Source organism: Penaeus chinensis, chromosome 20, assembly GCF_019202785.1.
Source record: "Penaeus chinensis breed Huanghai No. 1 chromosome 20, ASM1920278v2, whole genome shotgun sequence".
NCBI lineage: Eukaryota > Metazoa > Arthropoda > Malacostraca > Decapoda > Penaeidae > Penaeus > Penaeus chinensis.
The window spans coordinates 23879945-23905217 of NC_061838.1; the positions used below are offsets into that span (position 1 = coordinate 23879945).

Sequence of the window (25273 nt, forward strand, 5' to 3'; positions counted from 1 at the left end):
TTAAAGTTTTGATGCACTCCAGCATAGACCCTTTATAGAGACAACCTAATGAGACCAGTGTCTCTTTCTCTTGGAATACATAGCTTTGCAGGAATAGGAAAAGTCACAGAATTCTTTGCTGGATGACGTACTGGTGATTACTTTATTAAGGTTACTTACAAGTACAATGGTAGTTGGGGTTCTTTTTTCTGGTTTCTTTCCCTTTTAAATTTCTTCTATATCATTTTATCTTTTGTTTTTGTTTTTGTTTTCTTCCCAATATGTTTGACTATATGACATAGAGAACATTACATGCACAGATCACTGCTGCATGTATGGTGATAAGTGATTAGGCACCATCTACTTCTATTTGTGTAGTTCTCTGCTTTTACTCCCACATCTCTTTATCTTTATACTAGTTTACTGAATGTATCGTTCCTGTGTTCTGTTTTTATGTCCATCCTACTGTTTTTCTTTTTTTCTTTCTTTCTTTCTTTTTCTTTTCAGTCTTTTCTTTATAATATTCATACCTTATACTTTTTCTTACCCTTTCCTTTTCATGTATATTGCTTATTCCCCCTATTCTCATCTTTGACAGTTGATAAATCAGTAGTTTTATGTTTTTTGTCTGCAGAGGTCTTATGCTGGTATCCCTCCCTATCATGCAGTGCACCTTCTCTTGTTTCGCAGTCTTAGGAACTAAAATGTTAAGCCAATGTACGGTTGGCATAGAGGGGGAGAATAGGGACAAGGAGAGTCTACAAATAGCTTTAATTTTTTCCCCCATTGTTTTGGTAAAATTCTAAATGCAGCTTTACTTGCATTATGCTTCACTTATGCATTTTGTTGTATTAAGGCTAACTGCTTTAATGCATTAAAATCTCAACAGGCAGAGAAATGCTTTGCTATTCTTTTTCATTATGACAAGATCCAGTTTATAATATATATATATATGATATTTATAGTAATAACTACTTCTTGACTTTCATTCAAAATCAGAGTGAATCTTCTCAGATGGTTGATATTGTGAATGTCCTTGTATGTAAATATTACTTTTGTTATCTCTTCACTCAGCACTAATTTGCCAAGATGGAAGAAACCAAGCTGTACAGCAAATGCTAGAACAGAAAAACGGTGAAGATGTCAAGAGCAAAGATAACATGACAAAATCTAGTAACAGGTACTTCAAAATGACATTGAAGTAAAGTAAGCGTGTAATTGCAATGTTGTCATATATATATACCAGTGTGTGTGTGAAACAGCAGTAGTTATATATGATTCCGTAGAAAAATATTGAACATTTTTTATGCTTCTTTTTACCCAGGAGTAGGAGAGATGGAGAGAGAGAGAAACTCCGATATAGGGAAGGAGACAGAAGTAGAGATAGAGAGAAAGAGAGAGGCCAGTACAGAGCTGAAGATAGAAATAGAGATCGAGAGAGAGAGGGAGGCCAGTACAGAGATAGAGACAGAAGTAGAGTTGGAGAGAGAGAGAGTAACCTATACAGAGATGGAGGCAGAGATAGGGAGAGAGACAGCAATAGGAGCAGAGAAAGAGAGAGGTTTGGAAGTAGGGACAGAGATAGGGACAGAGACAGAAATAGGTTTGGCAGTAAGGACAGATACAGAAATGTAAGTCAAGAAAGAGACCGATACAGAGATGCAGATACAGCAAAAGGTGGTTACAGAAATGGAAACAGAGATAGAGACAGAGATAGCAGAGATGGAGATCGATATAGAGTTGGAAGCAGGGACAGAGATAGATATGGGGGATTAAGCAGAGACAGAGACAGATTCAGAGATGGAAGTGGAAGCAAGGATGGAGTCAGATACAGAGGTAGAAGTGGAAGCAGGGATAAAGGCGGATACAGAGATAGAAGTAGAAGCAGAGATCGAGACAGATACATGGGTGGAAGTATAGGCAGAACCAGAGACCGAGATAGAAATATAAGCAGGGAGAGGAACTTCCCATACACAGACTCTTCAGAGCCTCCATATGACCGAGCAGGATACAAGGATGGTGGCTTTGATTACCAAGGTAAGGACACGACCAAAGGTGTTCATGAAGCATAAGTGTGTGTTTCCATTATTTTCATATATTACATCAAAAGGGGAAAGTATTGTTAACTGGCTATTGAAGGTTTTTAAAAATAGTTTTTTTCCTCTTTTCATAAAGATCAAACACAGAGGAGATATGATTCCCCTTATAGAAGAGGTAGTCCAGTGCATCAGAGTAATGCCAGTTTATCATATGGCAACTACACATATTCAAGAAGAGGAGATTCACCATACCAAGCAACAGAGAACTCATTGTACCAAAGGAGAGCGAGCCTCCGCCATGGAGGAGAGAGTTCATATCAGGAAAGGTATTAAAGATACTTTTAGTTTCATAAATCACATACAGGAGAGGGGTTTGATAGTTTCATTTATTTGTATCAGCTGTCTTCTTTGCTTTTTTTGTGCGTGTATGTGCATAGATACATGTAATCTTTTGTATTTCATATTTTCCAATATTGTATTGGGTTCCTCACCACCACATACTTGTTCTTTTACTAATGAATTCACACTGACCTTTCCAGGGGAAGGCTCAATGACATTCAGGGTGTTCTACAGAGTCAGTTTCAGAGACAAGAGCAAGCGCCTGCAGCTCCAGTTTTCTCGCCTACAGATTACCAGTTGAATATCCCCCACACAAATCCTCAGCCTCCAAAGGAAGATGTTCTTCAAGGTGCAGTCGGGCATTGGCTGATGCATATGGTTTGTATTTATTTTTATTTCTTTATTTATTTTTTATATATGTGTATGTGTGTGTGTGTGCATGCATGTGTGCATACGTACAACTGCACATACAAATGTATGTACACCTACACATATGTGCATGTGCATTTTTGTTTGTCTGTATATGGACCATGTGTATTCAGGAGTTTTTGACAGTTTCAGTAAAAATTTGTTTTATTTGATTTTCTTTGATGAAACTTAGAAACTGGGCCTAAAAGTTAACATATCTAAGCAAATAATATACTAAAGTAAATCCATTAGTATCTTGTGTACACTTGAAACATTGCTGACTTAACTAAAACTTGCAGGCATCATGCAGTATGGAGAGCAAGGAAGATGTTGATATGGGCTTAAAGATCATAAGCCTGTTCCTGAAACCACTCAAGGAATACAGTTGCAGACTGCAGGATACATCATCTTCTGATGTGCGTTTTCTTTATTTATTTTCTTGATGTAGATTTAAGGATTGGTATTCAAGTGCCAGAAACAAAAGTGTATATATGTTACATATTAATGGATATTTGAAGCAAAATTGGAATATAAGTAATATGTGTTCAGATTGCAAGTTTTTTACATTTTTAACATTTTTTTCTTTTTCTTTTCTACAGCTGATAGCAGCAACAGAGGTTAATTTGCGATCACTAAGAGAATATAATATCTCCAGCAAGCAGACAATAATGGACTTTTTATTGAAAAATAGTGTGCAATCAACCTTGAGGCAAACACAAAATGAACAGCAGCGCTATGATTACTAATACTTTTTAAGAGATCAGAAGATGCAGATGTTTCATAAACATTCATAGTTGACTTTATTATAATTGATATACTATTAACACAAATCTTTATATTTGTTTTCTAAGTGAAGTTGTTTGTTCTTTTACATTTACCAATATTCACGTTAACCCAATACCAACGGGTATGGCATGTACATATGTACCATTCCCATTGTGAGTTTATTAATTGTTTTTACATGTAGATGGCTACCAGTGGTCACCAATGAGCTTATCTCACCCATTTTATTTTGCTCTTACTAATGTTTATAACACTATAGTAATTATAATGTCCATGATAAAAGTGACACCATCGATATTCATAGCATTAGTAAAAAATATGTTTTTCCCGCCAATTTGAGAAAGGTGAAATCAGATAAGGTCACAAGGTCTACTAATTGACTCCTTTGGAGCTAATTACTAGCAGAGCCATCTATGTGCAGAGACATTTCATAAAAATAATAAGTAATGAGTACAGCATTTTAGCTGGCAGCATGTGGTTAAAAAACCCAACTTTTGTAAGAAATTAAATTGTTAGCATTGATATACCACTGCATATGGAAACATTGTATCCCAATTTTACAATAATTTTTGTTGTTACTAGTTTCTGAAATGAAGTTTCAAGATTCTTATATTGCACGTTATGTAAGTTTGTAAGATAAACTTCACAAAGAAAATGTTGTACAGATAACTAATGTACTACTTATAAAATTTAAGAGACCATATTTGTGTTTGTTTATGGTCCTGAGGAAAAGATAAGTATCACATGATATCACAGTAATAAAGAAGCCACATGTTTGCGTATTTCATGTTTGATTTTTTCTGTGACTATACCCTACAATGTTGTGAAAATGAAGGCAATTCCCTCTTTGCATATACAGTCTGGGACAAACGAAAAGTCATCGTCATTGGAAATATAGTCCCCTGCAGGTGTTCTCCACACTAAGAACTCTGCGCTATGTGAAGTTGCCAAAAATTGTTATTGTGCTACAGCTGGCAGTCAGTACATAATTACTAAATTAAAGGATCATTTTCCATTACTATTATTACCATTACAAGTAGTAGTAGTAGTAGTTCTATGATCTTTATCTTGGTTATTATTATTATTGTTTCTACATTTATGCCCCCCCCCCCCCCTCATTACATTGCCTGTAGTTGTGGGGCAGGAGGCAAAGACGGACCCAATGCTGGGGAACTCCCCTGCCTTGGGACTCAGTCCTCGACTCAATTAATTTTGCATGGTCTTTTTTTCCTCTCCTGCTTTTTCGTTTCTGTCCCTGCCCCAACCCCTTCTACTATCCACTTCGTAAGGTGTGAGAGCCATGCTGAAAGGATGAAAGAATGACTTTATACCAGTCCTGAATGGCCAGAAGGAGCTGTTTTAGTTGTCTAGCCCTTACCCCTGAAGGGGACCTAAGGGATGGACTGTTACCCTCCCCAACATACTCCAGGCTTACCATGGCCAAAAATAAAAATGTTATACCCTTATTAGGGGCAATGAGGCTTGCCCCTTCATCAAATGGTCCCACCAATGCAAACTTCCGATTCCCCGACCCCAGGCTCTCCTTTGACCATGGCTCCGAACACTAACTACTACCCCCTCCTCAATGCCTACTAGTACATTATCCTGCAGTCAATCTCCAGGAGACATTCCTACTCTCTCAACATGCTCAACTTCATCACCTCTACCCCAACAACCTTCTTCATCAACTACCCCATCCTCCCTTATTACTACTTTACAGCCTTATTGTCCACCTCTCCATAATACTGCCTCCCTCAACACTACTCCCTCTTCCACACACCCCCGTCCTTCTAGCCCAGGCAAATGGGACCGATTTTTCGTAATCCCTCGCACAGCTCCCTACTCCGATAACACAGGTCTCTTCCAACAATGTCTCTAAAAATAAGTAGGCAAAGTCTCTTTCCGTAGCCGATTTGATCGTTCCCGTCTCGTCAGAGTACCATCTGAAAACCAAGCTAAAGCATTATCAACTCTATAACTGATCTGTCTGGTAATCTCATTCCTGCAGAACTTCATCCAACTCTCACTACTTGCATCGGAATTGTCTCTCTCTCTGCAGCAAACTGCCCTATCTATAACAAAAATTGGTCAGACTGTGAAGACTTACTTTCCTGCCTCAAGGACTATTATGCGATATCAATACAGTGCTACTCCGTTCCCCCAGAGGTAAGAACCCCACTAACATTGCCAAAATTACTTTCTGTAGACATGACCTTCCCTTTAATGTTTACATTGGTGGAGAATCCCTCCCTGTACAACCATATCAACCTCTTCCCTGTCAGTGCCAAAATTGTTAGCGTTTAGGACATCCTGGCAAACATTGCCGTTCCACAGCCAGATGCCCTCTATGTGCCCAACCTGTTCATACTCGACCAAACTGGTCTGCACAGTCACGCACGAGGGCTAATTGTGGCGGCCTCCATAATGTATTTTATAGGGGCTGCCTCACCTACAAATGAGAGTCTGAGGTGGCAACTTGGATTCAGACTTGGACTCGCTCTACGTGAAGCCAGACAGGAAGCACGTCGACGAGGATTTTGTCTTACTCCCTACTCCAGTAATGTCGCTCGCTCTACCCCTCCGCCTCCCTCCCAAGATGTTCTTACACCCTCCCCTATACCTATCCCTCCTACATCCTACTACCCCACTTCTACCTCCTACCTTCCCCAGTCGAATTCCTTTGCCATTCTAAATCTAGACACTCCAGTTTCTACTGCAGCCCCAACACCTTCCACCCCTATTTCTGCTACCACACACCACCTTCACCTACCTTTACCCTGCTCCTCAGACACTCCTCTCCCCCCTCCCCTCACAAGAAAACCTTTTGTCTCACAAAACTCCCCAACCAACTCCTTTCCAGAAACTCTTCAAGATATTCAAAACTATCTACTTGAGTCCCAAACTGAAACCGAAACCCCTCATCCACCCTCAAATTCCACAACTCCCGCTCCCTCCACACTCAAAGTGACTGCCGATATTCATCCTCCTCCTACTCATATTCCCCCTACACCCATTCTTCCTACTCCCTCCCAACACAGCCCCCCCCCCCCCAGCTCCAGCTCCACCTAACCTACATTAACCCTCCCTCCATCCCCTCTATCCCTTCCACTCCCTCCTGGATACACACGTGAATCCCTTGTCACAGCTATTCCCTTCCCCAGATCCTCCACCTCTTGATACCCCTTCTAATACAACACCACTTCCCCCCTCTCATTCCTTATTTCACCCCCTAGCTCCTTCCCATTCAAATTCGCCAACACGCACTGTAACCGTTATCACTCATCAATCAACTAAAGTATAGCTCTCTTTCATTGGAATATTCACGGTTTCCGTTTCACAGACCCGACCTTCGTCATATCCTTTCCTCTTATAATCTGTCCATTATCTGCCTTCAAGAGGCTTTCCTTACACGTCCTCCTATACCATTTACCAGTTACCATTTTGTCTCTTCCTCACACTCTCTTTATGTTTCGTCTATACTTATCAATCAGAAAACACCTTATATCATACTTCCCCTTTAAACCACTGTCCCTTGCACAGTTATTCGCATCTTTCTTCGCCGCTGGATCACAGTAATTTCACTCTACTTCTCCCCCTCCCACCCCATTGACTTTGTTGCCTTTGAAAATCTAATTTCCCAGCTCCAACCACCTTTCCTCGTAGTTGATTTTAACTGACGACACACTCCTTGGGGTGATTCTATCACCAACTCCTGTGGCTGATCCCTAGAACGCTGCCCCTTCATAACTGACCTTATTATTCTTAATTCAGATCGCCCCACACTCTTTCACATACGCACGCAATCTTTTTCATGCGTTCACCTTTCTCTATGTTCCCCTTTTCTTCATTTAGCTATTTAGCCATACAGCTATTCCTCGAACCTCAAGACCCTATACCTCCAAATGTATTCCATGGTGAAATTCCGATTGCACTAAAGCGATCCGCTTAAAACGTGCAGTCTGGAATAGTTACCGTTATAAACGAGGCACCCCTAATCAACTGTGAGGCCTTATCTCCTTTAAAAGAGCATCTGCCTGTGTTCGTCGTACAATCCTGAACAGTAAAGCACATAGCTAGCGGTATTATGTTTCCGCAATTACATCTACATCTATCTCAACTGACTGGCGCCGGATCCATAAACTATCAGGCAATCCCCCCCCCCCCCTCTCCATATCCCAGATACTCTCATCTCTGATCCTCTCCAAGTCGCTAATGAACTGGGTCACTATTTCAGCCAGTTCAGTAGTGGTTTTCACCTTTCTCCATGCTTCTTTTCTATTAAGACCATCAGGGAACGCACCCCCATTATCTTCACCCTACTATCCGCTAAGTCCTCTATTGTTCCTTTTTCTTCCTCTGAATTCAGTGCTGCTTTACAGCCGAGCCGCTACACCCATGGTGGCCCTGACGATATTCACTACCGTATGCTCCGACACCTTTCATTTTCCTCTCTATCCTTCCTATTAAAAATTTTCAAGCACATATGGACGTCAGGAAAATTTCCTTCTCATTGGCGAGACGCTCTCATACCCAATAAATCGGGTACCCTCCCTGAAGATTACCCCGTCCCCCTCTCTAACTAGCAGCTTGTGCAAACTACTAGAGCGAATGGTTATCTTCCACCATTTGCTCATTTCGAGACATATATTACATCTGCATTTGCACGCCATGAATCCGTATTAGCCATATTCTATGACCTATATGGCGGTACCATATTCTCCAAAACTGTCCTCCCTAGGCATACGCGGAAACATGGGTGTCTTTATAAAGTCTTTCCTCTCCAAACGCACTTTCCAGGTCAAAATGGCCTCTGCCACATCATCTTTCTTTCCTCAAATCGAAGGCGTCCCACAAGGTAGTGTGCTCAGTACCACTTTATTCCTTCTTGCTGTAAATGGCATTGTCTCAGTTCTACCACCAGGAGCCCGGTCATGGCACATCCATACCAACTCTCCGCCAATTCCTTCAGTCTGAAATATCATCAGTATCTTCCTGGGTCACTAACCATGGCTTCCGCTTTTCTACCTCCAAGTCTTTCTCCATCCTTTTCTCTCGCGCACGTGTAGGTCCCTAATCTCCACTCTTCTTATATGGCACTCCACTCCAATACTGTTCCTCTGACAAATTCCTAGGCGTTATTTTTAACTCTAAATTGTCCTGACGAGACAATCTTACAAACTGTCCCATATATCCTGAGGCTTAGATCGCAAAACTCTCCTCCATCTTCATGATACCTTGATCCTCTCCACTCTCGATTATGGATGTCATATCTACTCCTCTGCCTCAACCTCCCTCCTTGTCCATCTTGAGACAATCCACCAATTCGGTCTTTGCTTATCCCTAGCCTTCCGCTCCTCACCAGTTGAGAGCCTGTACTCTGAATTAAGCAAACTATCCCTCGACGTCATTCCCTTCTCTGTCTCCGATGCCACTCGAATGGATACCCTCCTCTCCCATTCCCCTTTTCCCCATCTCCGATCTCTTCCGTTTTCTGTCCATTCTGTCCCTCCATGGCTTATACCTCACCCCTCATTTGCTCTTCTGTTTCCCTAATCCTGTACACTGAATCAAATATTCCCCCCCGCTGTCTTTCTCACCCATTTCCTTGACCATATCTCCAGTATTCATGTTTACACTGATGGCTCCAAATCCTCCTCCAGTGCTGGTTTCGCAGTAACCTTCCCAACTCGCACTTTCAAATACCCCCTCCCTCCTGAATCCAGTGTCATTACTACAGAACTGTACGCACTCCTTTTTTGCCTTAAGCACATATACTCACTCCCTTCACATATACTTACTCCCGTAACTCATTAACTCTCAAAGTCAAGACACTCGACCAACCCCTTGTTTGTAAACCCAGAACTGATTGTTCTACCTGTCCAAACTATTAGATTTTGCTAGGTGCCCAGCCATGTTGGAATCCCCGGCAAGTCTCCGCACTAGTAAATTACATACTGTAAAACTACCAATCTCCTGGTCAGCTCCATTTCATCGGAACAGACATTGAGGAGACGGCTCTCACCCGCTTACGCATTGGCCACACCCGTCTAACACACTCCTATGTGATGTCACGTTCTGATCCACCCCTATGTTCCCTATGTAATGTCCCTCTTTCAATTCCACACATTCTATTTTCCCGTCCACGCTTTGATGCAGCCCGTACACACCCTCCGTTCACCGACCTCCCAATCTATCAGACATCCTTACAGAATCTCACACTTTCTGCTTTGACAACCTGTTCTCCTTCCTTAGACGCATTCATATCCTTCACTTGATCTAATCCCTTTATCTAGCCCGACTTTTACCCATTCACTCGTCAACTCCTTTGCCCAGCTTTAACCTTTTCAATATTAATCTAGATATAGCAACTAACCACTAACTCAACCGCCCTTCACTACCCTTTACTATACCTTCCTATAGTGCTACATGACCTAAATGTCTAGGACATTTATTTTGCTTTTAACCATTAAACATTAACCATCATACTACTGGCAGGGGTGTACCACAAGCAGTAATTAATAATGATATCTAAGGAAATTATATATATATATATATAATGTATATATATATGTATATGTATATATGTATATGTACATATATATGTATATGTATGTGTATGTGTATATATATGTATATATATATGTATATATGTATACATATTTATATATATATGTATATATCTATTTATATAAAGTATTTGTATATATGTATACATGAACCGCGTTCATGTTGACAAATGTATAGAAGGTATGAATGAGAATGAATATCTTCACAATACAAGAGATGTATTTGACCGGTTTCGACTTTGTCTTCGTCAGTATCGACTTTGTCTTCGTCAGAAATACATGTATTTCTGACGAAGACAAAGTCGAAACCGGTCAAATACATCTCTTGTATTGTGAAGATATTCATTCTCATTCATACCTTCTATAAATATGTATACATATATGCATATATAAATATGCACATATATGTATCTCACATGTATGTATACACATATATATTTATATATTTGTATGTATATGTATATATGACACAAAGACAAACACAGTAACGTGTACACAAAGATGAAAGGAAAACCGCCACAGTAAGAAAATAAAATAAAATTGAAATGTAACTCGTGAAGAGTTCGAAACGTTACATTTCAATTTTATTTCATTTTCTTACTGTGGCGGTTTTCCTTTCATATGTATATATATATATATATGTATGTATATGTATATATATATGTATGCATATGTATGCATATGTATATATATGTATGTATGTATGTTAGATATATCATACACATATTAAATATATAAATATGTATATGTATATATGTACATACATATATATATGTATGTATACACTCCTGTATGTTTGATAATGTTTGAATGTATTTTCGTATTTTTACATCTACGTTCTTTACTTATACTCCGCATCCCTGTTCCCTTGTCGAAGCCTCATGTAAATAAACATAAACAGTAGGTACAGGATGGACCGATCGAATTTTTTTTAAGTGAACATCACCTTTTGAAGTGAAGTGAAGAAGAATCTCATCTTACGAACGCTAATCTCAATGCTGAGTCAGGAGAAGACCGTGAATCAGTCCAATATATGGATCGTGGTAACCCAACTTGGAGAAGAGGAGAATTAGTCAGTAAAAACGAAGAAAACCCAATTGCAAAACAACCGAAAATCAAAGAAGCCGTACGGAAAACACAGGAAGAAAATCAATCAACGAGATATAACGTAACATACACGGAGGTAGAAAATGTGCTTAATCACGCAGTAGATGGATCTGCAACCGCAAGTTTCAACAGTCCACAAATTAACTAAAAGCTGAGAGTAAATCTGAACTCTAAAAGTATATAATTGAAGATTCTATAAGAGTATTAATTGAAGATTCTCTAAGAGTATTAATTGAAGATTCTCTAAGAGCATTAATTGAAGATTTTCTAAGCATATTAATTGAAGATTCTCTAAGAGTATTAATTGAAGATTATCTAAGCATATTAATTGAAGATTATCTAAGCATATTAATTGAAGATTATCTAAGCATATTAATTGAAGATTATCTAAGAGTATTAGGGGCAGGTAAATCGCTCAGACTTGAAATGGAAGATATTTCCAAAAGAAGACTGCAAAAAGAAATAAACAAAGAATATGACATCCAATAGCTTGTAGAAAGACAATAACTTAAACCTCTAACAAAAAAGACAAATAAGAAACAAATACAGTAACAAACAATCATTAATCAAAAACAACATAAACACACCACAAACCCATGAAAGCACCTCAACCAGCAGAAGAAAACAGAACACAAACACATGCACTGACATTAACATAACCTCAAAGCCTCACTTTAAGTCAAAGAACCAAACTCCAATCAGAAATGACATGTACATCAAGCAACACAAACAACATGCCAAGATAAATAGGAACAGACACAACAAAGACAAGAAGAAAACATATCTAAAACAAACACAAACCAAATAGGATGATAATAAAGAAGGAAAGGAAGAGGATTTTTCCTGGATAATTAAGGTGATAACAAAAATAATTTAAAAAAAAATTAAAAGCTTTAATTCAAAACATAATGGATGTCATGAATGAACTTAGCACTATTTAAAGATCTGTTTGACTAAAATTGGTTAAAGGAAGGATATCCCTTGCTGTTGAATATTTACTAAAAAAAAATCACTTGAGAGGTGTATAGACTCTGCCTTGTCAAAATATGCTTGGTAGAGGTTTGTGTGCCTTTGCTAGAGAAAAAAAATGCAGGGCAATGGCAATCTTTGATTTGGGCATATCTAATTTGCTTATGTTATATTTTTTTTATGCCTAACACCATTCTTTTCTGTACTCTTTATAACCATTATCATTGTATTTCTTTCTGTCAGGGTAGTCCTATTCTGGACAATAACCCTGATCTAGGTTGGATGGCCTACAACCTAAAGCTCAGCACTGATGCTGCATCAAGCTGCAGCATCAGTGCTTTGCAATGTCACAAAGATCAGCACCATTTACATTCTGGCTGGCTAGAGCTTGACTGGTTCCTTATTTGACAATAAAATGTTAAGGAGTTTTACAAGCTTAACCTTACCAATGGAAGTTGGTTGATTTTGTATGTTATATTGAACACATTCATGTATTTCATGTTATGTTATGTTATAAAAATATCAATTTAATTTTTTGTTGTTAGAGCCACATACTTTATTTTTTGTGTAAGTACATTTTTTTTTATTTCATATGACTGATTGCCAATATTTTGTGAATGCCAGATTATCCAATTTAGATATTTGACAAGCTGCCCAAAAGATTTAGTGACATGTGCAATTGTACTGTAGAATCGGCATTATTTTACACTGATTTTGAGTTTTAAACTTGATGTCTAATGTTTTGGTACTAAGAGTTAAAAGGTTTTCATTTGGTCTATATGGTATTAAATGAGTCAAAGCTTAATGAAGAATTTGTTGTAAAAGCTTCTTTCTTTCACAGGTTGGTCTTGCGAACATGAATGACAACAAGCGCTCAAAGGTAATAGAGTTATAATATAATATAATATAACACACACACACACACACACACACACACACACACACACACACACACACACACACACACACACACACACACACACACACACACACACTTACACTTACACTTACACTTACACTTACACTTACACTTACACTTACACTTACACTTACACTTACACTTACACTTACACTTACACTTAAATTTCTGGTTAGTGGCTGCATATATACTTGCTGAATCTTAACCTAATCGCCCCATGTGGCAAGAATACACGCCATGCTCACTGTAATACAAGTTTATTTATTGTATTTACACATAGATGGCTCTACAAGTTCTTAATCACCAAATAGCCAGTTATTAGAACTACCTGTCTCACCTGTTTACTCATTTCCTTCACTTTTCGAAAGGGTCTTTTCTATCATTTCATTGTCTAAAATATTTAAATAACAATTTAAAAATCATAACATCAATAACAATAATAACAGTATCAATGTCAATTTCATTAAAAATGAAAACACATTTTCCCACCAATTCAAGGAATGGTGAAATCAGGATTGGTAACTAGGGCCTACTGATAGACTCCTTGGTGGCTGAGCACATATGGAGCCATCTGTATGTAACAAAATTCGCCAAAAACTACAAAGGACAGAACATAAATCCGTATGGTTAATAATTTTTAAAATTTATTTACTTGGTGTTGACATAGATTTCAAACTGTTTTTTTCTCCTTCAACAGAGTGCAGTGAATTTGCAGAATGACAGAGGTAAGGCAAATCTAGGGTTATTGAATATATAAGTATAGTGTGTGTGTGTGTGTGTGTGTGTGTGTTTATATCACATATGTATATATATATAAATACATGTTCACATACATATAATCTGTAGCTGGAAACAATCAATGAAATGCTTATGTGGATTGTCAATTTTTACAGGAGGTGATAATCAGTTTAGATGCAATCAGTATGGCCAGAACTCAGGGGATTGGCAGTATGATAATAAGTCTTTTAGTACAAATGCAGTTGACAGTTCCGTAGATCGTCCATTACATAGGTAAGAAGAGGCTGACTCCTGTGTTTTGATTTTTATATATTGCTAGTTATAAAATGCTCTTTTGACTATTATTTTTATGAACACATTGAATCACCTTTCAGGATGTTAGATGTATCCAGTACTCATGTTTAATGAAATATTATAGCTCACAAAAAGAATGTATGTAACACTTGTTCCTGCAATATGTTTTGGCAGTGGTGGTTCACAGAATGACAGCTCATACTTGGGCCAGCAGAGGAATGCCCCCTACAGAAGTGGTCAACATAGGGACAGTACACTAAGAAGTGGTCCCAGCAGAGACAACTCCGGTGGAAGCAACCCTACTTGGAGAAACGCATCCAGAGATAATTCCACGAGGGGTGGCCCAAGCAGGGATGGTCCATACAGAACTCACCCGTATAGACGTAGCCCAAGTAGGAATAATCCTGCCAGGGAGAGGATCAACTCTTATCGAGCTTATGGTCAGTTGGTTTGTTTAGTTGCAAGTGGCAAATGCAAGTTTTGTATGTGTTCAAAGTTGTATCTGATTGACCTTATTAGTCCTCATCCTTCTAACTTTGATGAAGTCATTATGATATGTAATATTAAATATAAGATTTTAATGTTAATTAGAGTGTTTGCATTACTCTGGAATGGCTCAAATTTTATAGTTAATTCAGGATTTTTAGCAATTATTTAAATCTTGATAAACAAAATAAACTGGAACCTTGGGTTGTCCAGACTTTGATGCTGATAATACATATATGACACAGAGATAGCTACACAAGTAGTTATCAGATACTAGACCAGACTGACTTTACCTATTGACCCAATGCTGCTGGGAAAAATTAATAAAAAATGGGGAAAATGCTGTGCTCATTTCCTATAATTTTTTGTGAAATGTCTCTGCACATAGATGGTTCTGCTAGTGCTTGGCCACAAAGGAGTCAATTAGTAGACCTTGTGACCTTACCTGATTTGAATTGGCGGGAAAAATGTATTTTTGACCAGTGCTATAAATATTGATGGTGTTATTTTTAATATAAACATTATAATTACTATAATGTTATAAACATTAGTAACAGAAAAATAAGATAACATAAAATATTTTTGTAAATCAAAGAAAAGGGTAAACGGGCGAGACAGCCAGTACTCTTAATTGGCTCATTGGTGACTTAGTACAAGTGTAGCCATTTATGTGTAAAAACAATCAAACAAGTAACTCACAGTGGGCATAGCGCATATGTAAACATCATACCCGTCGGCATGGGTTAACCCCATGCCTTGAAATTTGATAGTAATTGATAATAATGATAGTCCAATTATTATAATAATAATATTACTAAAAAAAAATTCACAAAAAGTCAAGGAATGGGGTAAACATGTGAGGTTAGGTTAGTAATTGCCTATCTGGAGACATCCGTGTGTAAATAAAGTTAGTGAAACAAAACCAGGACCCAGTGTCAGTTAGTTAAATACCATGAAGAAATAATTTTTCTCAATACTTTATTTTTGCATTGGGAAATTATTTTGAGGCATTGGACTGAAGTCATGACTAGCTTGATATTAATATTGTTTAGCTTTTATTTTATTGTATTGCCCATCCTAAAAGATATAATGTTCAGTCCTATTTTGTCTCGCTGTGCTTAATTTATATTTTGTAACTTCTCACAGCACAAGTATTCCATTAGAATAATTCAAGATCATCACTTGATTGAAAGGAACAGGTTGAACTCATGATCTTCAGCTTTTCTGTTTCACCCACTGATGTCAGGAGATTCCCCATGACTTAGACATCATATCTTGGATGAATAAATCATACATCATGTATATATTATGTGTCATTTGCCATTTTCTGACATTTGCAATATCAGAAAAAATCCACAGCTTTTGCACCATAAATCTCTTCTCCTCCTCACTATCTTTTTCCTGCATTTTGCCATCATCTTTCCTTCTTTTCAGAGTTGTTGTGCAAAATATTTACGATATCTTTAAGATAAAGGAGAGGAAGTTGATAAACTGGAATTACATCTTTATCTTTGCATTACAGATCGCAGTAGTGAGAGAGAAACTCCTCAGAAACAAAGTAGTGATGTAGGAGGAATTCTTGGTCGGAATGGGTAAGCATGCACTTTATTTTCTTTTTTATTCTTTTTTTTTTGTGCACTCAGTCAAATTATTGAGTAGGTGTTAGTGGGCATGTGGCCAAATTTGTGTACGTGCCTTTTAAAAGTAATGGTGTTACAATTACTGTTCCTTGTGTAAAAATGCAACTTTGGCCTTTCTTGATCTTTGGGTTTGGATGGAGTTACACATCTTATGTGTGTAAAAGCCGGCTGAGATGCTATATTTTCCTGAATCCAACTTATACATGCTTCCAAGGATAGATATCATTAAGTATCAAGTAACGAGTAAACACTGAAACTGTATTTTGGTATGACAAACTATTTTCAAAGAGAGAGAGAGAGAGAGAGAGAGAGAGAGAGAGAGAGAGAGAGAGAGAGAGAGAGAGAGAGAGAGAGAGAGAGAGAGAGAGAGAGAGAGAGAGAGAGAGAGAGAGAGAGAGAGAGAGAGAGAGAGAGAGAGAGAGAGAGGGAGGGAGGGAGGGAGGGAGGGAGGGAGAGAGGGACAGAGAGAGGGAGAAAGAACAGAAAAAGTCACCCATAAGCTGTATAGTAAAAGGTTATGCATTTTCACAGGGGAAACACAAGCAAAAGACATGACAGTGCGCTGGGTGATTGCAGCTACAATGGTGACACAAGCTACAGACAAGTTGCTCCACCGCCTCCACCATGCCTGAATCCTTCCGTGTCTGCTGCTAATTCGGGCAATCAGGGAATTAATGACTACCTGGCTGAGAAGTTGGTATGTGGGAATTGTATCTTGAAGTTGTTGTATTGGATATAGGATGATACCCAAAGAAGATATTAAGTGCAAACTGTGATATTGCTTCAAAAGATGGGTGGATTAATTGCTCAAAGTAGTAGTAGAATCCACTGAGATTGATTCTGAAACAGTCAATGATTAGCTTACAGTCAGCAATTTTTCTTAACCTGATGCTACCAGGGATAGCCTGTATGTACATGCCAGTTCCAAGGTAGTTTAGTTTACTGTCTTTACATGCAGATGTTTCTGAAAGTACTTAGAAACCAAGGAGTCAATTACTAGTATTATCCAACACACCTTTTATAATGGTCTTAGTAATGTTCATAACAGTATGATGATTATACTGTCAATAGTAAGGATAACAGCATCAACAATAAAAACAATAGTGATGCCATTAATAAAAGAAAAAAAAAAAAAAAATCCTGAAAATTCAAGGAAAGGTGAAGTCAATAATCTCTATATTTTCTTGGCAGTATTAGTCTAATTTGAATAATCAATGGAAATAGAGTCTTAATTCAGGGTAACAGTTTGGTATTGGTACTTGAGAATCTGATAGTATTCATAGGCTTATAATGTGAAATACAGTTCTAGAATATTGTTCATAAACTATAAAGATATTATAGAAAGTATTTAGGATTTGATACTTTTAAAGAGGGCCTTGTTCTTGATGTATTATACAGTCCTCTGTAGTATTAATTAATTTTAATGTTCCAAAATTATATATTTTTTATTCTGTACAAAACATTTCCATGTATCCTTTATTGTAGTTTTTTTTTGTTTAAATTTATTTAAATAATGCAGATGCTGTCAGACATTTTTTGTTTGGTTTTGTCATTATTATAGTCTTAAAACAAATTATTTGCTTTGCACTTAGTAGCAATAATTGAGAAAGTTGGAGTAATTGATAAAGAAAAGAAGGGAAAATATGACGTAGTATTTTATTTTGTTATTACTAACTTCCAGGGTGAATATTCTGTGAACAGTAGTGCAGAAGCACAGCAAGCTTTGAAGATCATCAACATGTTCTTAAAACCCATCCAAGAATATAATATCAAGCTTCAAGATGCAAAAGCCATTGCTGTGAGTATTTGCATGAGTTCATATGATTGAAAACATTTTGACAAAGCATTATTTGAGGAACTTATGTACGAGGTGCATTTATGGAGTTTCTTATTTAGGTGTACTCTCTTGTTGGCATTCATACACGACACAAGTTTTTTTTCTTTTCTGTATTTCCTTTTTTTTTTCTTTTTCCTTTTCCTTTTTTTTCCTTTTTCCTTTTTCCTTTTTCTTCTTCTCTTCTTTTCTTCTTTTCTTCTTTTCTTCTTTTCTTTCTTTCTTTCTTTCTTTCTTTCTGTTTTGTTTTCTTCTTCTTCTTGTTCTTCTTCTTATTATTATTATTACTACTATTATTATTATTATTATTTTATTTTATTTACTTTTTTCTGCATGTAATACTCACACTTACAGAAGGGTTTTCTTGTTGAATGGTAGTTAAAGTGCTGTTATATAATATAGGGAAATATTTGAAATAAAATAACATGCAAAACTTTCTCACTTTGATTATATTTATTTGCAGCTGGTGAGTGTGGCAGAGATGAATATTCAGACGCTTATGGAACGAGATATCTTCTCTTAGTGCTTTTGAGGTGGAAAGAGTAACAGAATGTTGAGGTGGAAAGAGTAACAGCAGTGTATGTGAAATATTTCTTGGAAGGTGTTCTTTGACATAATGTAACAAGTGGCTTTCATCGTGTGAGAGTTGACGTAGGAGTATTGGGGACACGTCGCATTAAGATTTGAAAGATAATGCGAATCACAATTGTATTGGTAACATTTTCAAAATTTGATAATGTGAGGTCATATTCCTACTATTTTTTTTTTTCTCCTTCCATTTATTATACTGCAGTATAATATACTACTTAATATTATTTATATATGTGTTTTTTTTTCTAATATTTTCATTAATTAAAATTTGAGCCATTGTGTCACTATAATGCTATCTGTATGATATGTGAATCTGTTCTGGAAAATACCTTTTATGTAAAGACAAATAAAATCTGTGATGGCCAAATATGGTAGAAATTTTAAATCCTTAGAAAAAATCAAAGTATCTATATAGGAATTAAGTTATATTGAAAGTTTTATATATATCTATATATATATTTATATTTATATATATATATTTATATATATATAAATATATATATATATATATATATATATATATATATATATATATATATAAAGTCTGGTGCAAAGGTTAGAGTGGTATCAGTAAAATAAGAAACTGAAATCATAATAGTAAGCAGAGCTCATGTGAAAGAAGGAGAATTCATGCCATTATTCATCTTGTCTCTAGAGAACTGATGTAAAGCTATTATGTTTATAATACAATGAAGTAGTTTGGGTGTCTCATCTCTGGGGATAATATGCAATTACAAGGAATAGCTCACACATGCAATCAGCTGCAATATAAAAACATTTGTATCTCTCCTCTATATTTGACTACACATGTAAATATATGTATGATATACCTTTATTGTGTTTGATACCAGGAGAATATGTATTGGTATTCATATTTAGACCAGAACTGCAAATTTTTAAGGGATGCCTCTCTTTTCTGTTTAAGATGTCAAATTGAAAGTTTTTCATTGTTTGAATTAACTGAATGCTTTGTTGTGAAAACATTGGTTTCCTCGTGTATTTTCTCTTCTCATTAAACCCCCCAATTTTTTTTTTTTTTTTTCACAAAGAATGAAAGGCTTTTCATTTGTCCATACCCTCCCAATCCCATCAATCTCATACTTTTTCGTTTCAGTCCCCTCACCAATCCCTTCTACTATCCACCTCCTAAGGTGTGAAAGCCGTGCTGAAAGGATGAAAGGCTGACTTTGTGCCAGTCCTGAACGGCCTAAGGGAGCCATGGGCACAGTATTCCCCTGCCTTATATACCTAGCCCTTACCCCTCAAGGGGACCCTGAGGGGTGGACTGTTTTTTTTCTCCCCAACATACCCCAGGCTTACCATGGCCAATAATGAAGATGTAATTCCACTTTTAGGGGCAATGAGGCTTGCCCCTTCATCAAATAGCCCCAATAATTCAAACTCTTCCGATTCCCTGACCCCAGGCTCTCCTTTGATCACGGCTCCAAGCACTACAACTACCCCCTCCTCAATGCCTACTAGTACAGTATCCACCCTAATCAACACCCAGGAGACATTTCTACTCTCCCAACATGCTCAACTTCAACACCTTTACTCCCACAACCTTCTTCATCAACCACCCCATCTCCTCTTATTACTACTTTACAACCTTATTGCCCACCTCCCCATAACACTACCCCCCTCAACACTACTCCCTCCTCCACACGTCCCTGCACTTCTACTACCCCCACCGCTACAAGAATCTTAAATACTCTATTTAGCCCAGCCAAATGGGACTGATTTTTCGTGATCCCTCCCACAGCTCCCTACTCTAAAAACACCCTCCTCTTCCAGCAATGCCTCCAAAAACAAGTAGGCAAAGTCTATTTCCGTAGCTGACCAGACCACTCTCGTCTCGTCACAGTAACACCTGAAAACCAAGCTATAGCATTAACAAAACTAACTGATCTATATGGTAATCCCATCCCTACAGAACCTCATCCAACCCTCAATACTTGCACTGGAACTGTTTCTATCTCCCCAACAGATTGCCCAATCTGTGACAAAGAATGGTCAGATTGTGGAGAAGACTTACTTGCCTGTCTCACGGACTATGATGCGACATATGTACAATGCTACTCCATTCCTCCCAGAGGAAATCATAAGAAATCCATTAACATTGCCAAAATTGCTTTCCCTTTAATGTTTACATAGGTGGGGAATCCCTACCTGTCCGACCATACCAACCTCCTCCTCGTCAGTGCCAAAATTGTTGGCATTTTGGACATCCTGCCAAACATTGCCGTTCCACAGCCAGATGCCCGATATGTGCCCAACCTGGCCATACTCGATCAAATTGCTCTGCACAATCACGCACATGTGCAAACTGTGGCGGCCCCCATAATGTATTTTATAGAGGCTGCCCCACCTACAAATTTGAGTCTGAGGTAGCAACTCTCAGATTCAGACTTGGACTCAATCTACGTGAAGCCAGACAGGAAGCACGTCGACAAGGCTTTTCTCTTACCCCCTACTCCAGTAATGTCGCTCACTCTGCCAATTCCCATACCTCCCAAGCTCCTACACCCTCTCTTAAACCCAACCCCCCTCCATCTAAATTCCCCTCTTCTACCTCCTACCTTCCCCAGTCAAACTCTTTTGCCATCCAAAACCCAGACACTCCAATCTCTACCCAATCAAATTCTTTTGCTATCCTAAATCCAGACACCCCAATCTCTACTACACCCCCAACACCTTCCCCTCTCCCTCCCCACACTACCTGCAGCAGACAGAATAAACGTTCCACCCCCTCTTCCCCTACCTCACAATCACCTCCACCTTCCTTTGCCCCTATTTATCAGACACCAGACTTATCTTTCCCCCCTCACAAGAAAACCTTTATCTCACAAAACTCTACAACTAACCCCATTACAGAAACTCATGAAGATATCCAGAACTACATAATAGAATCCCAAACTGATATTCATCCACCTTCAAATTCTACAATTCCCGCTCCCTCCACACTCAAAGTGACTGCCGATATCCATCCTCCTCCTACTCATATTCTCCCTACACCCAATCCTCCTACCCCATCCCAACAACCCCCCCCCCCCCGACTCGACCCCTACCTGTATTAACCCTCCCACCATCCCCTCTATCCCTTCCACTCCTGGATACACACGTGAATCCCTCATGTCACAAATACCCTCTTCCCCAGACCCTCTACCTCCCGACAGCCCTCCTGATACAACACCACCTCCCGAACCTCATTCTTTATCCCACCCTCTAGCACCTTCCCCTTCAAATTCTCCAACAAGCACTACAATCTTTGCCACTAAATCAACGAAAGTATAACAATCCTTCATTGGAACATTCGCGGTTTCCACTCTCACAGACCTGACCTCCGACATATCCTCTCCTCTTATAACCCATCCATTATATGCCTCCAAGAAACTTTTCTTACACAATCTCCAATACCAATCCCCAATTACCATTTTGTTTCTTCCCCACACTCCCTTTATGTCTCGTCTATACTTATCAACCAAAAAACACCTTATGTCATACCTCCCTTTCAAACCACTGTCCCTTGTACAGTTATTCGTATCTTTCTTCGCCGCTGGATCACAGTGATTTCAGTCTACTTCTCCCCTTCCCACCCCATTAACTTCATTGCTTTTGAAAACCTAATTTCCCAACTTCAATCACCTTTCCACATAGTAGGTGATTTTAACTGCCGCCACACTCTTTGGGGTGATTCTATCACCAACACCCGTGGCCGAGCTTTAGAGCGCTTCCTATCCACAGCTGATCTTATTATTCTAAATACAGATCGCCCCACACACTTTGATACACGCACGCAGTCTTTTTCATGCATTGATCTCTCTCTATGCTCCCCTTCTCTTCATTTAGATTTCCACTGGTCAGTTCTAGACCACTTTCCCTATAGCGACCACTTTCCAGTTCTCCTTTCTCCAACTTCATATGTACCACTTCCCAACTCCCCACGCTGGTGCTTTGATAGAGCTGACTGGCATACTTTCACTTCACTCTCTACTATTCATACCCCTCCATCATCCCTCTCATCCGTATCAGAAATGATACAATTTTTCATAACTACAGTCCTAAGAGCTGCCCATACAGCTATCCCTCGAACCTCAAGACCCTATACCTCCAAATGTGTTCCATGGTGGAATTCTGATTGCATTAAAGCACTCCGTGTAAAACGTGCAGCCTGGAACAGTTACCGCTACAAACGAGGTACCCCAAATCAACTATCAGCTCTTATCTCCTTTAAAAGAGCATCTGCCTGTTTTCGTCGTACAATCCGAAATAGTAAAACCAATAGTTGGCGAAATTATGTTTCCTCAATTACATCTTCTACATCTATCCCAAATGTTTGGCGCCGGATACATAAATTATCAGGCAATCATCCCCCCCATCCAGCCCCCGTCCTCCATATTCGAGATACCCTCATCTCTGATCCTCCCGAAGTCGCTAATGAACTAGGTAACTATTTCAGCCAGGTCAGTAGTGGCTCTCACCTTTCTCCACACTTCTCTTCTATTAAAACCATCAGGGAACGTACCCCCATTATCTTCACCCTATCCTCTGCTGAGTCCTATAATGCTCCCTTTTCTTCCTCTGAACTCAATGCTGCCCTAAAAGCGTGCCGCAACACTCATGAAGGCCCTGACGGTATTCACTACCGTATGCTCCGACAACTCCCATCATCCTCATTATCCTTCCTATTAACAACTTACAACCACATATGGACATCAGGAAATTTTCCTTCTCATTGGCGAGAAGCTCTTATCGTCCCTTTCCTAAAACCCAATAAATCGGGTACCCTCCCTCAAGACTATCGCCCCATCGCACTAACTAGCTGCATATGCAAACTACTAGAGCGAATGGTTAACTTCCGCTTAATGTGGTATCTTGAATCCCACAATCTTATCTCACCTTCCCAGTTTGGTTTTCGCCGTGCCCGAAGCACAGCTGACCCCCTTGCTCATTTTGAGACATATATTACATCCACATTTGCACGCCATGAATCCGTACTAGCTATGTTTTTTGACCTAGAAAAAGCATATGATACGACATGGAGGTACCATATTCTCCAACAATTGTCCTCTCTAGGCATATGTGGAAATATGGGTGTCTTCATAAAGTCTTTCCTCTCCCAACGCACTTTCCAGGTCAAAATTGCCTCTGCCACATCATCTTCTTCCTCAAATTGAAGGTGTCCCACAAGGCAGTGTGCTTAGTACCACCTTATTCCTTCTTGCTGTAAATAACATTGCCTCAGTTCTACCACCAAGAGCCCGGTCATCACTCTATGTTGATGATTTAACCATCTATGCCTCTGGCACATCCATACCAAATCTCTACCAATTTCTTCAATCTGCAATATCATCAGTTTCCTCCTCGGCCACAAACCATGGCTTCCGCTTTTCTACCTCCAAATCTTTCTCCATTCTTTTCTCTCGCACACGTGTAGGTCCTCTACCTCCACTCTTCTTATATGACACTCCACTCCAACACCGTTCCTTTGGTAAATTCCTAGGTGTTATTTTTTACTCCAAACTATCCTGACGAGACCATATTCTTTACATCAAAGAAAAAGTTCGCCGCCGTCTCCGAATTTTACAAACTCTATCCCATTTATCCTGGGGCTCAGATCGAAAAAACTCTACTTCATCTTCATGTCACCTTGATCCTCTCCACTCTTTGATTATGGATGCCATATCTACTCCTCTGCCTCAACTTCTCTCCTTGCTCATCTTGATACAATCCATCACTGTGGTCTTCGCTTAGCCCTAGGTGCCTTCCGCTCCTCTCCAGTTGAGAGCCTGTACACTGAATCAGGCATACCATCTCTCCCTCGACGCCGTGCCCTTCTCTCTCTCCGATGTTATGCTCGATTCCACCAACTTCCCCATACTAAACTAACTATCCCACGATCCCTACTTCCTACCTTTGCTTCTTCTCCACTTTTACCTACTCCTTTCTCCACTCGCATGGATAATCTCCTCTCCCATTCCCCTTTTCCCCATCTCCGACTTCTCCCGTTCTCTGTCCATTCTGTCTGTCCATGGCTTATACCTTGCCCCCATATTTGCTCCTCTGTCTACCCTGACCCACCAAAATCAAATATTCCTCCTACTGTCCTTCTCACCCATTTCCTTGACCATGCCTCCACTCATTCCTCCAGTATTCCCGTCTACACTGACGGCTCCAAAACCACCTCCGGTGCTGGCTTTGCAGTAATCTTCCCAACTCGTACTTTCAAATACCCCCTCCCTCCTGAATCCAGTGTCCTTACTACAGAACTGTATGCTCTCCTTTTTGCCTTAAAACACATATACTCACTACCCTCTTCCTCTTATACAATTTTTACTGACTCCCGTATCTCATTAACCCTCATAACGTCAATACACAAGACCAACCCCCTTGTTCGTAAGATCCAGAACTGGTTGTTCTACCTGTCCACACGTTATAAAACAATCAAATTTTGCTGGGTACCCAGCCATGTTGGAATTCCCGGCAATGAACAAGCAGATACTCTAGCACGCTACGCTGCTATGTCCACATCAAACCAACCACGTTTCTCACATATCCCAGCCACGGATTATTACCCACAC

General features: G+C 39.0%; 2 protein-coding genes across 5 annotated transcripts; both read left to right on the forward strand.

The window, feature by feature from the left end:
* Positions 1-1456: 1456 nt before the first annotated feature.
* On the forward strand, positions 1457-4249 carry LOC125035988. Its single transcript, XM_047628317.1, has 5 exons — positions 1457-2016; positions 2155-2344; positions 2558-2735; positions 3065-3181; positions 3365-4249. The coding sequence occupies exons 1-5, from the start codon at positions 1884-1886 to the stop codon at positions 3509-3511; spliced, it is 765 nt and encodes a 254-aa protein (XP_047484273.1). The 5' UTR covers positions 1457-1883; the 3' UTR covers positions 3512-4249.
* A 6732-nt stretch (positions 4250-10981) lies between these two features.
* LOC125035963 lies at positions 10982-19059 on the forward strand. Of its 4 annotated transcripts, none has more exons than XM_047628274.1 (9): positions 10982-11297; positions 13032-13070; positions 13807-13834; positions 14003-14120; positions 14316-14581; positions 16150-16219; positions 16799-16964; positions 17949-18065; positions 18565-19059. In XM_047628274.1, exons 1-9 carry the CDS (start codon positions 11148-11150, stop codon positions 18622-18624), a joined length of 1014 nt encoding a protein of 337 aa, XP_047484230.1. In that variant the 5' UTR covers positions 10982-11147; the 3' UTR covers positions 18625-19059. The 4 variants fall into 4 exon arrangements, with proteins under 4 accessions (XP_047484230.1, XP_047484233.1, XP_047484231.1 ...); XM_047628277.1 differs by having other exon boundaries at positions 10993-11014; XM_047628275.1 differs by having other exon boundaries at positions 11155-11378.
* The last annotated feature ends 6214 nt before the right edge of the window (positions 19060-25273 follow it).

Coding starts and splice junctions, on each gene's coding strand:
- LOC125035963 (XM_047628274.1), top strand. CDS start 11,148: ATGGATCGTGGTAACCCAACTTGGAGAAGAGGAGAATTAGTCAGTAAA. Junction 13,071..13,806: donor ATGACAACAAGCGCTCAAAG/GTAATAGAGTTA, acceptor CTCCTTCAACAG/AGTGCAGTGAATTTGCAGAA. Junction 13,835..14,002: donor GAATTTGCAGAATGACAGAG/GTAAGGCAAATC, acceptor CAATTTTTACAG/GAGGTGATAATCAGTTTAGA.
- LOC125035988 (XM_047628317.1), top strand. CDS start 1,884: ATGGGTGGAAGTATAGGCAGAACCAGAGACCGAGATAGAAATATAAGC. Junction 2,017..2,154: donor TGGTGGCTTTGATTACCAAG/GTAAGGACACGA, acceptor CTTTTCATAAAG/ATCAAACACAGAGGAGATAT. Junction 2,736..3,064: donor GGCATTGGCTGATGCATATG/GTTTGTATTTAT, acceptor TAAAACTTGCAG/GCATCATGCAGTATGGAGAG.